At 54.9% G+C, this 12839-nt stretch overlaps 1 protein-coding gene across 3 annotated transcripts in view; it reads left to right on the top strand.

Annotated features, from left to right (window-relative positions):
• Window positions 1–12839, top strand: part of KIAA1755 — a 49578-nt gene that overhangs the window by 24012 nt on the left and 12727 nt on the right. For all 3 annotated transcript variants that reach the window (XM_082746312.1, XM_082746311.1, XM_082746310.1), the window contains 7 exons: window positions 204–290; window positions 1583–1699; window positions 3426–3524; window positions 4464–4612; window positions 6624–6762; window positions 8190–8312; window positions 8949–9170. In XM_082746312.1, the coding sequence (XP_082602438.1) occupies window positions 204–290; window positions 1583–1699; window positions 3426–3524; window positions 4464–4612; window positions 6624–6762; window positions 8190–8312; window positions 8949–9170 (936 nt within the window). The remainder of the gene's footprint in view (window positions 1–203; window positions 291–1582; window positions 1700–3425; window positions 3525–4463; window positions 4613–6623; window positions 6763–8189; window positions 8313–8948; window positions 9171–12839) is intronic.

Here is a 12839-nt window from a genome sequence, read left to right as displayed (position 1 = left end):
TGAGGCCCAGTGGGGATGGGTCATCTAGGACGTTTGTAACACAGCCTGGACCTGCTATTCTATTGACTCCCAATGACTCACCCTCCAAACATCCCACCTACACATCCCCCCACCAAGCCCCACCCACCCTGTTTGCCTGAATCTTAGCAGGGGGCTCAGTGAAGGTCTAGGCAGAGCCCCCCTGAAGTGATTCTCTCTGACAGGCTCTGGCCCCAGCCTCCATGGGTGCTGTGCTCTACCTGGGGGACGAGGAGGCTGCTCTCCAGCCGGGGATGCTGCCTGACATCCAGGTGAGTGGGGGAGCTGAACTGAGCTGGGGTGCAGAATTCAGCAGCTAGGGAAGGTTAACAAGTTCAAGGTCAGCCTAGTGGAGGTCAGCAAGTACAAGGCCAGGTGCTACAACTTTGAGCCCCAGCCTCTCCGACAGGTGCTTCCAAACCATACAGTTCTCCCTCTCTGGCAATGCCAGCAGCTCCTGGCTCATGACGGACCTGCAGTGGCATGAAGACTATTTAAAAAGCTTCATCTCCTCGACCCCTCCTTCCCTTTTTTCAGATGGGGAAACTGAGGCCCAAGGCCACGCAGCAAGACAGAGGCGTATTGCGGCCCCAATCTTCCTGCCTTCCCCCTCCCTTGGGTTTCTCAGCACCTCGGGTTCAGATCATTTAGGGCTTTGCAGGAAAGAGGCCTGCCATTTTCTTTAATCGGTGCATGTATTACAATCATGGTGTGGGCACCCTGCCCTCTGCCTTGTTTCTGGAAATGGTTTTAAAAGCCTCCTTTCTCTTTCTCCTCATCTGTAAAGAGACACACTGTGGGCCAGGATGTGCATTTCATGCTTTTATGGACCAGCGAATCCCTTGAGGGACCTTGTCAAAGTGCAGGTTCCAATGAAGGAGTTCTGGATGGGGCGTGGGATTCTGCATCTCTAGGAGCCCCTAGGTGGTGCTGAGGCTGCTGGTCCGTGGACCACACTTTGAGTACCAAGGAGAACAGACGGGTCCAAAAAAAACTGAGTCCACCCGATCCCAAGCTTAGGTATCTGGAGCTGGGCCTGGCATAAACATTCATCTTTAGTGCCCAGGAGAAGCAGCCACTTCGTCCCTCCTCCATGTCTTAGAGGACATTTCAGATTTGGTGAACTTTTTTATCAGCCCCAAGAAGGAGACAGCACCTTGGTGGGTTGTCAGAGGACAGTACAAGGATTCCAAAGAAGTTACAAGAAAAGAGTCAGCATCAATCAATTTGTGTGATGGCCTGGAGAGCTGTGCTGGGAAAGAGCCTGGCTTAGAGGGAGCCAGTGCTGTGATTGATTAGTGATGTCTGCCTGGGCACAGGCTAAGAGATGGGGTATGTTAGGTGCTTTGATGTGCCATTTCTTGGCCAGGATTGCATTCTTAATGTTGATTTCTCAGACTTTCCAGAGAAGATCCTTGGTCCAGAAAGCAACTCTTAAAGCCAGGGCCAGCCTTCCCTGTGACGGGTAGAGCAGTGGTGGGACGGGGATCTGGCAGGCCCTTCTCAAACATATGTCCCCACCTGGAATCCTCCAGTCCTCCTGACTGACTTCTTTGATCTGCAGGTAGAGGTGGTGACCTCACTGAAGGCTCTCGGCCACCACGTGGACCCCAGCCAGCTGCCCCCAGCCCTGGAGGGCTCCCTCCCCTACTGCCACTGCGAGTGGGTGCAATTCTTCCAGGTGCCCGCCCTCACAGCCTCTACCCCCAACCCAGGCTCCTCCTCTTCCTCCCTTCATACTCTTGCTTCAGGGATCCAGCGACCCTGTCAGGTTCCAAACCAGACATTCAACAAACGTTTATGATGAGGGTTCAGAGGGTGGTGATTAAGAGCTGAGGCTCTGGGCCCAAAGTGCCTGGATTTCATTCCCCACTCTGCTGTGTGACCTTGAGTAAGTTACCTGCCTTCTCTGAGTCCTTTTCTTTTAGTCCAAAATTGGGGAGGGGGCGGTAAAGATAGCTGTTTCCAAGGGGGCTGTTGTGAAGATTAATTGAGTTAATGCGGGCAAAGAGCTTGGAAGAGTGGCTGGTGTATACACGGCTGTGTCTGTTGTTAACTGAAAAGACATCAGCAGACATTTGTTCTGGGCCTTGCACAACTCAGAGAGCTCAGGGGCTGGCGGGGGAGGCAGACATGTTCCCTTCTGAGAGAGGAAAATCAGGAAACAGCCCGCACTGGGCTCCTTCCCCTCAGGATCTCAGCCTCTCCTCAGCACAACCGCGGAGGGGGCATTTCATGTCCAGTTTAACACACGAGGACACACAGGGTGGTGTGTGTGTGTGGTGGTGGGGAGGGACTAGCACAACAGCACACAGAAGATTCCAGGCTTAAATCGCACGGAAACCAGTGCCCATAAATGTCGCCCTCGACTTTCCCTACTGCTCATCCTTGGCACTGTTCACATTTGGGACTGGATAATTCTTCTTTTTGGGGGGAGCTCTCTTGTGCATTGTGGCATGATTTGTACTGTCCCTGGCCACTACCCACTCTGACAGGGGCACCTTGCAAATTACAACAACTGAAAACATCTCCAAGCATTGCCTGATGTCCCCCGGGGGACGAAATCACCCCCCCTGTGAGAACCGCTGGTCCCCACTGACTGTCGCGTGCAGTGGTTTGTTTACTTGTTTGGGGCCTGGGTCCTCTCCTGTTGAGCCTGTGCCCATTTTTGAAAAGGCAGAGTGGGTTCAAAATTCAAAAATGCTGCTGAAGGGTGTATATATTGAACGATCTCCTTTCCTATTCATTTCACCGTTCCCCAGTTCCCCTCTGATGAATCCAGTGGTCTTTGAACTCTATTTTCATGAAATCTAGCCCATAGTCCCAGAATATAAAACTAATGATAATGATGGCTAAGACACTAAGTGCCTCACCCACATGAACCCGTTTCATCCTCCTGCAAGCCTGTAAGGTAGGGACGACTGCGAACCCATTTTATAGAGGAGGAAGTAGAGGCACAGAGAGGTTAGGCAACTTGCCCAAGGTCTCACAGCCTGTCAGTGGTGGAGCTGGGCTGAAGGGGGACCCAGCAGAGGATGTCCCCTATCTCTGCCCTCCCACATCTGCTCCTGCCCCTTCCCCCAGAGGATACCTTGGGTCTTCTTTCCTCTCCCTCTCTCCTTCCCAGCCCAAGTGATTCTCAAAGTGTGGTCCCTGGACCAGCAGTATCAGCACCACCTGGGAACTTATTAGGGATGTACCTTCTCAGGCCCCACCCGAAAGAATTCAATAAAGAACTCAAGAGTGGGGCTCAGCAGTCTGGATTTTGACCATCCCTCCAGGTGATTCTGATGCAGCTCAAGTTTGAGAACCATTGCTTGATGCCCGCCCTGGGTCCCCCTGGCGTGGGCAGGCACCCTCCTCGGGGGTCCAGGCTGACACCCCGGCTCTGGTCTTCCATCATGCAGAAGTTGGACCCTTTCCTTGCTGACCTCCGCCGGGCCGCCTCCTTGCTAAAGGCTTCCATCAACCAGATTGAGAAGAGTGAGCCCCCTGGAGGGGTGCAGGTGAGCCAGGTTCATGGGGTGGGGAAGCCCCTCTGTACCCCAGATTCCGTGGACCAAGGGGCTCAGTGAAGGGGACAGCATGCTGGGCACAACCATCCCCCTTTTGCATTCATTTACTGGACTAATATTTATAGGCCAATTGCTGTGTATCACTCCCTGGGGACCCCAGCCTGGGGCAAAAGGACTAGTCCCTGCCTTTGGAGGGTGTCGTGGGTGCAGTGCTAGAGGCAGTCCTTTAAAAAGCAAACAAAGAAATGTATATGTAGCTACAAAGTGTGCCAAAGGCCAAGAAAGATCGAGAACCATAGGGAAAGGGGGGGGGGGGCTCCGTAAAGAGATGGTATTTAAGCAGACTCCTGAGAATGACAAGGGGCCGGCGATGGGAACAGGAGGGGGATTGTGCCAGGTGGAGGGCAAATATGCGCCAAGGTGCTGAGGGGGGATTGTTCTGGTATGTTCTAGAAGAGCATGGAGGCCGATGTAGAACAGAGCGGTGGGAGCAGGGTAGGAGAGGAACAGAACAACAGGAGGATCTTCTAACCCCTCGGAGGCTGGATCAAGGAGTTGGGCTGGGCTGGGACTCTAAGCTGCCAGAGAAGCCTCGGAGAGTTCTGAGCAGCAGGATGAACGCCTTGGTCCTCTGAGATCCCTCCAGCTGCCATATGGAGAACAGAGGGAGCCAGCGAGCTGCCGGGAGACCAGTGAAGAGGCTGGGCTGAGTGTCCCACAGAGATGAGGCGGTTGGACCAGTGAGGTTGCCATGGTGATGAGAGGAAGCATGGCTGGAGGAGATGTTTTAGAGATAGAAAGGATGGACTTTCTGCAGAACCTTGAATACCAAACTGGGGGACTCAGGCACGATCTGGGTGTGGGGAGCCCTGGGAAGGCTGTAGAGCGAGAGTGGGGATTGCGCCTCAGGCCACCTCCCTACACTGACAGGAGGCCTCCAGGTGTCTGAGCAAGTCCAAGGAGCTGATGGAGGCCGTGCTGAGGGACCCAGGCCTGCTGGGCCTCCAGCGGGAAGGGGGAGCCACTCTGGCCAAGCTGCGGCAGGAAGCTGGTAGGCTGGATTCCAACCCCGATGTCAGGTATGAACGGCCAGGGTTTTCCTCACCCACCTTTGTTCCCTGGCCCTGGGGACTTGGAGCTGGGGACCCACCAAGGGGGCCCTAAGGACATCTAGGATGGGGGCATTTGCAGGGCTCATATCCTGGGGTGAGGCTTTGGTAAGGTCCCCGTCCCTTCTTTGCTGCCTCTCCTTCAGCCCCGGCCCTCCTCAGCCCAGGTAGGTGTCCAAAGACAGCCCCTGCTCACTTCTGGTCACCCTCGAGCACTTTCTCTGACTTTCTAAGACACTAGGCTGTGTCCCTTCAAGGTCCATCTTGTTTATTCCCCAGAAGAACCTCGTGAAGGCCGTACCATCCTCATTTGGCCGATGGGAGGCCGAGGCTCGGGGAAATGCTCTAATGGCACGGCCCGCCTTCCCTGGTGGGCTCCTCAGCCCCGCTCAGGGAACCTTAGGTGGCATCAGCGGTGTCAGAGCCACAGAACAACAGACACATATTCCTGGAAAGTACTGGTTTGCTTACATTTCGGGGTGGGGGGTGCAAGTCAGTAATTAAATCCATCAGTAATTGGAGCTATTTTATCTCCATTAGAACAAACACAATTACAAAGTTTACACAAGCTTCCAAGAATCATTTGTTTATTTAACCAACACCTGAGTAGTACTTAGTATGAGCACAGCCCTGTCCTAAGGGCTTTGCAAATATTAACTTGTTTAATTCCCACTAGGAGGAATCTAGCATTACCCCCTTTACAAAGGAGGGGCCTGAGGCCCAGAGGGAGGTTGAGTGACTTTCCCAGGATCACACAGCTGACCTGTACCGGGGTCCGGACTTCAACCCAGGCAGCCTGAACCTGTCACCTTGAACTGCAGCCACAGACAGATTCACGCTGATGTGGGGCCTGGTGCTGGGCTGGAGCCATCTCCCTGCCCCTCACACGGCTTGGTGGGGCTCGCACGGTCCTTCCCAGCATGACCCCACCTCCCTGGCTGGTACCCTGGCTCCTCTGTCCTCCGTGGGCCTCTCCAGACTGTTGGCTCCCAGAAGTTCCACCAGGGGGCGCTGTGGTCCCACATGAGCCTCTGGGCCTACTTGTTCTGTGGGGAGGACCCTGCAGCTCCCGGTCCGCCCTCACGCCCGCCCCTTCCTCTCTCGGTCCATCCAGGCAGGCTGGTATTTTCCAGCCGGAGCACCACCGACCCTGGGCCCTCATCCCTTCCTGGAAGGGCAGCGATCTGTGGGAAGCTGCCGTCCGTTGAGAAGGCCCAGAGCAAGGATAGCAGGCTTTCCTTCCAAAGCATTGTTTTCCTTTTTCCTTCTCAAGTTAAGACCCCATAGGGCAGGAGAGGGTGGGGTAGGATTTGAGGGGTGTTCCTCCCCTCCCCGCAGTGTTACCACGCCTCACTCCCGTCTGCGTCCCTTCACTTATGTCTCACTGGCTTTGTCAATATTTAAAAAGCTGCACACCAGGTTTCAATACAGAATGCCATGCATGAGAGTCTGTTCCTCTCTCTGGACCGCAGTTTTCCCATCTGTAAAATGGAGGCTGGGCTACGAGGGTGTGTTACGCCCACTCACCATCTTTACAATAGAAGTAATAAGCGCTAACGCACACTGTGTGCTGGGCACTGTGTTAGGAGGTTTGAGTGTGTGAGGGCTGTTTCTCAGCCTTCGCTGCCCCCGGAACTGTCCAAGAAGCTTTAGAAAGCACTGATGTCCACGCTGCACTCAGTCTGATTCCGCGGCTTGGGGTGTGTGTGAAGATTTGAACCCAGATCTGTCCAGTCCACTTCATATCCTCCCGGGGAAGGGGAAGGGGTCATATGCTTTCCTGCTGTGTCCTCTGGTCTTCCCAGTCCCTTGGAAGGCCAAGTCTGAGGTCCAGAGAGGTATAGGGACCTATCAAAGGTCACACAGCAACTCAGCAGCTGGAATCCCCAGGCCAGAACCATGGAATTGGTGGGAGGTTGCAGGCAGGTACTGGTGGGGAGGAACATCTGGGGCCCCTTTTTCCCCCTCTTCTGCCTCCCAGGAGCCATCTGGCTGAAGCTGTCGCCTTGTACGGCCTCGTGGATGAGCGGCTGCATGTCCTAGTCAGTGCATCTAACCATCTCCTGGGGAGGCTGGAGCTCCGGATCCGCCTGGGCCGTCTGGAAGCTGCCATCCTCCAGGTGAAAGGGGAGGCTGGCTTCCCTGCAGAGAAAACCCTGCCCCAGGTCCTGCCCCAGCAGGCACTCTGCTCTGGCGTAAGGACACAAGGCTGGCCATTCTTCAATGCCAGGCGGGCCTCCGGTGACATGACCGTGACATGGCATTCTCTAGGTGCCCACCACCAAGCCCTACCCCGCCAAGCCCTGGGCCAGAGCCTCTGCACCTACCAGGATTTTCCAACCCATCCCTTGCCAGGGATGTGGGAGGATGCCGGGATTCCTCCCACTCATTGATGAGGATGTGGAGGCTGGGAAACATGACATCACCTGCCTGTGGTCACACACCTGGGGATCCCGGAGCCTGCCCCTGGCATCACTGCTCTGACTGCCGGGGTCTCGAGCCAGTGCACCCCTCCAGGCTGGAGCTATGGAGCATGCAGACAGCGTGGGCGCTAATCCTGGCTCCAGCCACTGATGATGACCCTAGGCAGGTTATTGCACTGTTCGCTGCCTCAGTTTCCCCATCTGTTCAGTGGGGAATAATGTAAGTGCCTGCTGTGCTGGGCTTTTTGAGGATAAAATGAGTGAATACATACTCTTGAAGGCATCCCAGAATCAGAAGGGGACTTTTGCTCAGGGGTTGGAGAGCTGCTGTCCCTTGCTGATTCCTCATGTCTGCCCCATTTTTCCTCTGAATAAGTTGAGGCCCAGAAAGGGGAAGTGAATTGCCCAGTTGATACACTGAGTACATAGCACCTTACTTCATAGCACCTATGCACCTTACTCCACAGAAGGCAGCTTTTCCTCTTGGCACTGTTTGTACACCTCTGAGGGTGGGGAGCTCACTACTCTCAAGGCCGCCTCTTCTATGATTGGTGCCAGCAAGTGGTTAGACGAAGCAAAATTTGCTACCCTGTGACTTGGTTCAAACAAGTGTGCATGATGTTGGCCAGGCCAGATGCCCTCTGGGGTCCCCTTCGGGGAGTATTCTCCCCTTTAGGTATTTGTTTTGATTTAATTTAATGTAATGTAATTAATTTAACTTAATTTATTTGAGCAAGAGAGGGAGTTAGCAAAAGAGAAGGATCAAGGGGACAAGCAGAGGAAGAAGGAGAAGTAGACTTTCTGCCTAACAGGGCGCCCAAGGCAGGGCTCAGTCCTGGGGCTATGTGATCATGACCTGAGCCAGGGGTAAATGCTTAACTGACTGAGTCACCCAGGCTCTCTTTCCCTTCAGGTAGCTGAAGAACGTGACAATGCACCCAACCTCCCCAAGCTGTTGCTCCTGCCCAGACCTGGGATGGTGTCAGTCTAGGCCAGTGGGCACAGGTCCAGCCACTGAAAAACTGAGGACAAGAAGATCCTCATCTCCAAGGGAGTTGGGGAACCAGCTAAGAGACATCCCCCCAGGTCCCCCACCATGTCCAAACTTCCCTCCCCTGCCCTAGGTCAGCAACTGGATGGAGCAGGAGGGGAGCCGGTGCCTGCAAGCGCTGACCCCCAAAGGCAGAAGCTTGGAGACCGTGGAGAAGGCACACATGGAGTTTGAGGACTTCTTTCTCCAGGCTGCAGTGCGTTCCTAAGACTGGGAGCAGGACCAGGGCACATGGAGAGGGCAGTGGAGGAGGAGGGCATGGCTGGGGCAAAGGTGTGGAGGTTGGAGAGCACAATGAAACTTCCAGAGATAGTGAGAAGACCAGCTGAGATCACAGAGGGTTCAGCTTAGATGCTATCTCCTCCAGGAAGCCTTCCAGGATCATCACTAGACCAAAAAACCTCTCTCAGAATCCCTGGAAGATTTCATTAAATGCAGATTCCAGAGTCCCACCTGAGACCTATTCAGTCAGACTCGGAGGTCGGGGCAAGGAATTTGTATCCTTGATGTACTGGACCCTAGTTCAGCCCCTTTCAGTTCTCAGGGAGTTCCTAGGCCAGCAAGGACTGGGGGAGACATGTGGGGACATGCAGCAGGAGCCCCAAACCCAGGCCCTGGGTCAGGGAAGTTTTCCAGAAGGAGATGACTCTAAGCAGAGTCCCAGTGAGGCAAGTGGGCTGCTGAGGCAGAGGCCTGGCCCCATTTTACAGATGAGGCAACAGAGGTCTGGCAAGTGTCACCACCCAGCGGCCAGACAGTGGAGGTTCTTGACCTCTGGAGGAGGCCTCGGCTAGGATGGGAACTGAGTGGACCCCCTCCTCTCCCCGCTCAGGCCCAGTACCGCCGTGGCCTGGAGCTGTCCAAGCAGGTGGCTGAGCTGGGAGCCACAGCCAGAGGAAGCAGCGCGGCGGGAGGAGCAGAGTTCCCGGAGCTGGCAGCCTTCGCTTCCACCCAGCGGGCCTTCCAGGCGAAGCTGACCCACTTCTACATGGCAGCTGAGCGGCAGCGCACGGACCTGGAGACGCTGCTCCACCTGCATCTCTTCTGCAAGAAGGTGAGCCTGTGGCCGCCTGCCAGGACCCCTCCCCGCCCTCTGCCGCTGCAAGCTGGGGTGGGGACAGCAACCAGCCCCCGTGCAGCCCTGGGCTCTTCCTTCTGTAACCCTGTAGGGTAGGAGGAGAGCATGACCTGCATTTTCTTCCCCCAGGTGGGAAGAGAGCCAGGTGGGAGAGGACAGGTTACCCCGATAAATCAGTCCTGGCTGATCTCTGACCTCAGCTTGTCCCACTACACCCGGCAGCCTCCTGGCGACCCGAGTGTCAGCTCTCGGATGACACTCAGAATCACCTGCTTCTCCAACATTGGGATTAGGGGAAGGGTTCCAGGTGTTTTCCAGAATCCAATCGAAGCCATAGACTTCGTCTCCATGGAGAGCTCACTAGGACGACTGCAGGTAGTCAGACCAGGTTAAGAACGTTGATCTTGCCCCACCCCCCGTTGCGGAGCTGGGAAAACAGGATCAGAGAAGGGCTGTCATTTAGCCAACGTCACACAGCAAGCTCATGGAACCATTCTAGTGCCTTTCCCATGCCTCACCTTGCCCTGCACAGATGGTGGGAGCTGGGGAAGGGAGGGGCCGTTGGAAGAGGTGGGCCCGAAAGGCTACTCTGAGCACCCTCAGAACAGAGGTCTCAGTCTTTGCCAGGAACCCAGAGTTTGGCTAGGAGTGGGGAGGAGAAGGTAGGGCTCCTCTGGGGGATGGGAGTGTGGCAGTGCTAGGGTAACAGGCAAGAAGAACTCCTTTGCTTTGCGTCCATCATCTCTTCGTAATCCAGTGAAGCAAGGTTGAGTGGTCCCATTCTACAGATGAGCAAACTGAGGCCCCAAGAGGGAAAGGGCTTTGTGTAAGGCCACACAGCTGCGGAAAAGAAGATTTGGAATTTAAACACAGATGGATTCATGATACTCTCTGTTCTTCTCCAAAGATGCGGGGGCAGGTGGTAATAGATTCCCCTGTTCCAACAGGCGTGATGATGATGATGATGGTGATATGATTATTATGAGATGAGTCCACATTAGTGACTGTGGACTCCATGCCAGACACTCCGACAAGTGCTTCACAAACCTTGCTTGACTTGATCTCATCATCTCTATTTGTTCTTTTTTAATTTAATTTTTTTAAAGTAGGTTCTATGCTTAATGTGGGGTTCGAACTCACACCCCGAGATCAGGTCCCATGGTCTACTGACTGAGCCAGCTAGGTGCCCTTAATCTCACCATATCTTTATGAGGGAGGGGTGCCAACATTGTTTCCATTCTGCAGATGAGTAAATGGAGGCCCAATGACGGAAGTGTCTCTCGCTCCTGTTTCCCTAGTGGGCCAGTGACCAAGCAGGATTTGATTTAAGACCCCCACCCCCACCTCTCCCAAATCCATTTAGTCAAATCTCTCATTTTCTTGGTGGAGAACTAGGCTTAGGAGGACAAGGGAACAGCCCGGGCTACCCCAGATGGGCCAAGAACCCACAGTTCTGGCCCAGGCCCAGTGCCCTCAGACTCACCCCCTCACACAGAGTGTGGGAAGGGCCAGTTGTCAGGCTGGCCCAGTACACAGGAGACAGAAAACACGGGATGCTTTGGAGGGCGGCAAGAGGGACTCTGGTCAAGTCCCGCCTGGGGCAAAGGGAGGACAGGCCACTCTCTGTCTCTGTGGGGCCGCTGGATGTGGATGTGGTCAGTGGCACCAAAGGGACCTCCTCCCAGCTGACAGGAGAGAGCCAAGCAGTGGCCGCATCTGAGGTTCAGAGTCAGGGACAGCTTCTGCCCGCACAGGCCGTGTGTGACCTCAGTGAGGTCTCTACTGCTCTGGGTCTCAGCTCCTTGTCAGGAATAACAATCATAACAGTGATCGTAACCAATGCTTCTATAGTTCCTGTTACGTGGTGGCCTTGCTTATCATTCACGTGTCATCTTATTGTCACACCCACCTTTGGAGGCAGGTGCTATGATTATGCCCATTTTATGCATGAGGAAACACAGAGAAGTCAAACAACTCCTCCAGGGTCACACAGGGGGAAGTGGCAGAGCTGAGATTCCAACCCAGGTCCCCGGGCTCTGGGGCCAGCCTCGCTGGGTAGTGAGAGGAGGAAATGAAATGTAAGTAACCCTCCCCTCCCCCGCCCCCGGGGCTGTATTCTAATTTGGTGTTGTTATTATCGACACCGATAGGATCATCATTAGTAGCAGTAGGAGTGGTGGTAATGCCTCACGGGTTGAGGGCATCTGGCAGCTTCTCTCACTTGCTTACTAATTTCAGCCCAGATCAGCCCCGTAGAGCAGACTCACAGCGACTCTGTGCCTTCTCACTCGCTCTTCCTCGAGACCTGCTGGTTTCTTGTCTTCGGCTCAGCTCACATGTCCCCCACCTCCCGCCTGGCTGTCTGCCCCCCTCCCCCGCCCATCTCTCTGGTCACCCTGTTTGTCTCATTTCAAGGTGCTCACTGTGATCTGGAATGATCCTGTGGCTTCATCACCCCCCAGGGAGGTGAGCCCCGGGACTGTGCCCTCATCCTTCCCAGGTGCCTGGGACGGGGCAGGTCCCCATAGAGGTCAAGTGGCCAGAGGGAGAGTGAGGAGTGAGGCAGAGGAAGGAAGACTGGGGGGGAGGGGGGCGTGTGGCAAGATAGAGCTCCCCCCCGCACACGCCCCCCCCCCCCCCACAGGCCTGGAAATCCTACAGGAGGTGGGAGCCTGACTTGGAATCCCACCATGGCCATCTCGCTGTTTGACCCGTGCTCCTCTCTGGGCCTGAATCCTGATCCACACCCCCAAAGGGTTGGTAAGATGATGGCAAAGGTGCTGCCCATCCCTGCCCAGCCCAGCCTGGAAGATGGAGCCCCAGCCAGGCGGACAGACAGACAAGACAGCCCTGGGCTGGGCCCAGCCCCAGGCTGAGAGCGTGCATCCGGCAGCTTTGGCACTAAATAATAATAAAACAATTGTGCCACTAACAGAGAGTTATGGAGCCCTTTCCCAGCCATGAGCTCCGTGTGCTGCCGCGAATATGAAGCCATTTATCTAAAGACAAGTTCCCTTAATCCGCGGAAAGATGGTTTCCTTGGAGAAAACGGTTCTCCAATCCCCACAGCTAACAGCTCGCTGTCGGCTTCTAAATTAATGGAGAGAAAGATTATGTTTTTCACGAGCTGCTGGGAACGTGTTGGCTCCTTTGCAGCCTGCAGACATTTTGTGGGTGAAGTAGGGACAGTAGAATCCCAAAATGAGGCAGAAGCCCAGCGGAATGGACACCCCCACCCTGGGCTTGGGTCAGCTGGTGGTCTCGCTGGTGAGTGTGTGGGCACTGCCCTTGCTGGAACAGTTTCCTTCGTGCAAGGACGGGCTTGAGAGAGAAATCTGTGGAAAGCTGGACGCATCTGAGTTCAAGTCCCAGGTCCCTCCTGATTTGCCGCGTGACCTGGGGCAAGTGATTTCATGTGTCTGAGCCTTGGTTTCCCCCTCTGTGAAATGGGCTGCTGGTACTATTCAGTGCAATCATACATGAGCTACCCAGAGCTTGGCAAACAGTCGGTGCTCAATAAATACCCATGAGATGCCTCCCTCCGTGCCACTCAGAATGGGTGAAGACAGTGTTTCCACCATCCGAGAACCCGAATGATCCGCTAGTACCACTTCCCTTTCTTGAGAAGGAAAGGCAGAGCCCCAG

Source organism: Mustela nivalis (genome assembly GCF_964662115.1).
Source record: "Mustela nivalis genome assembly, chromosome: 8".
Classification (NCBI taxonomy): Eukaryota; Metazoa; Chordata; class Mammalia; order Carnivora; family Mustelidae; genus Mustela; species Mustela nivalis.
This window is presented reverse-complemented; position numbering and strand designations above follow the sequence as displayed.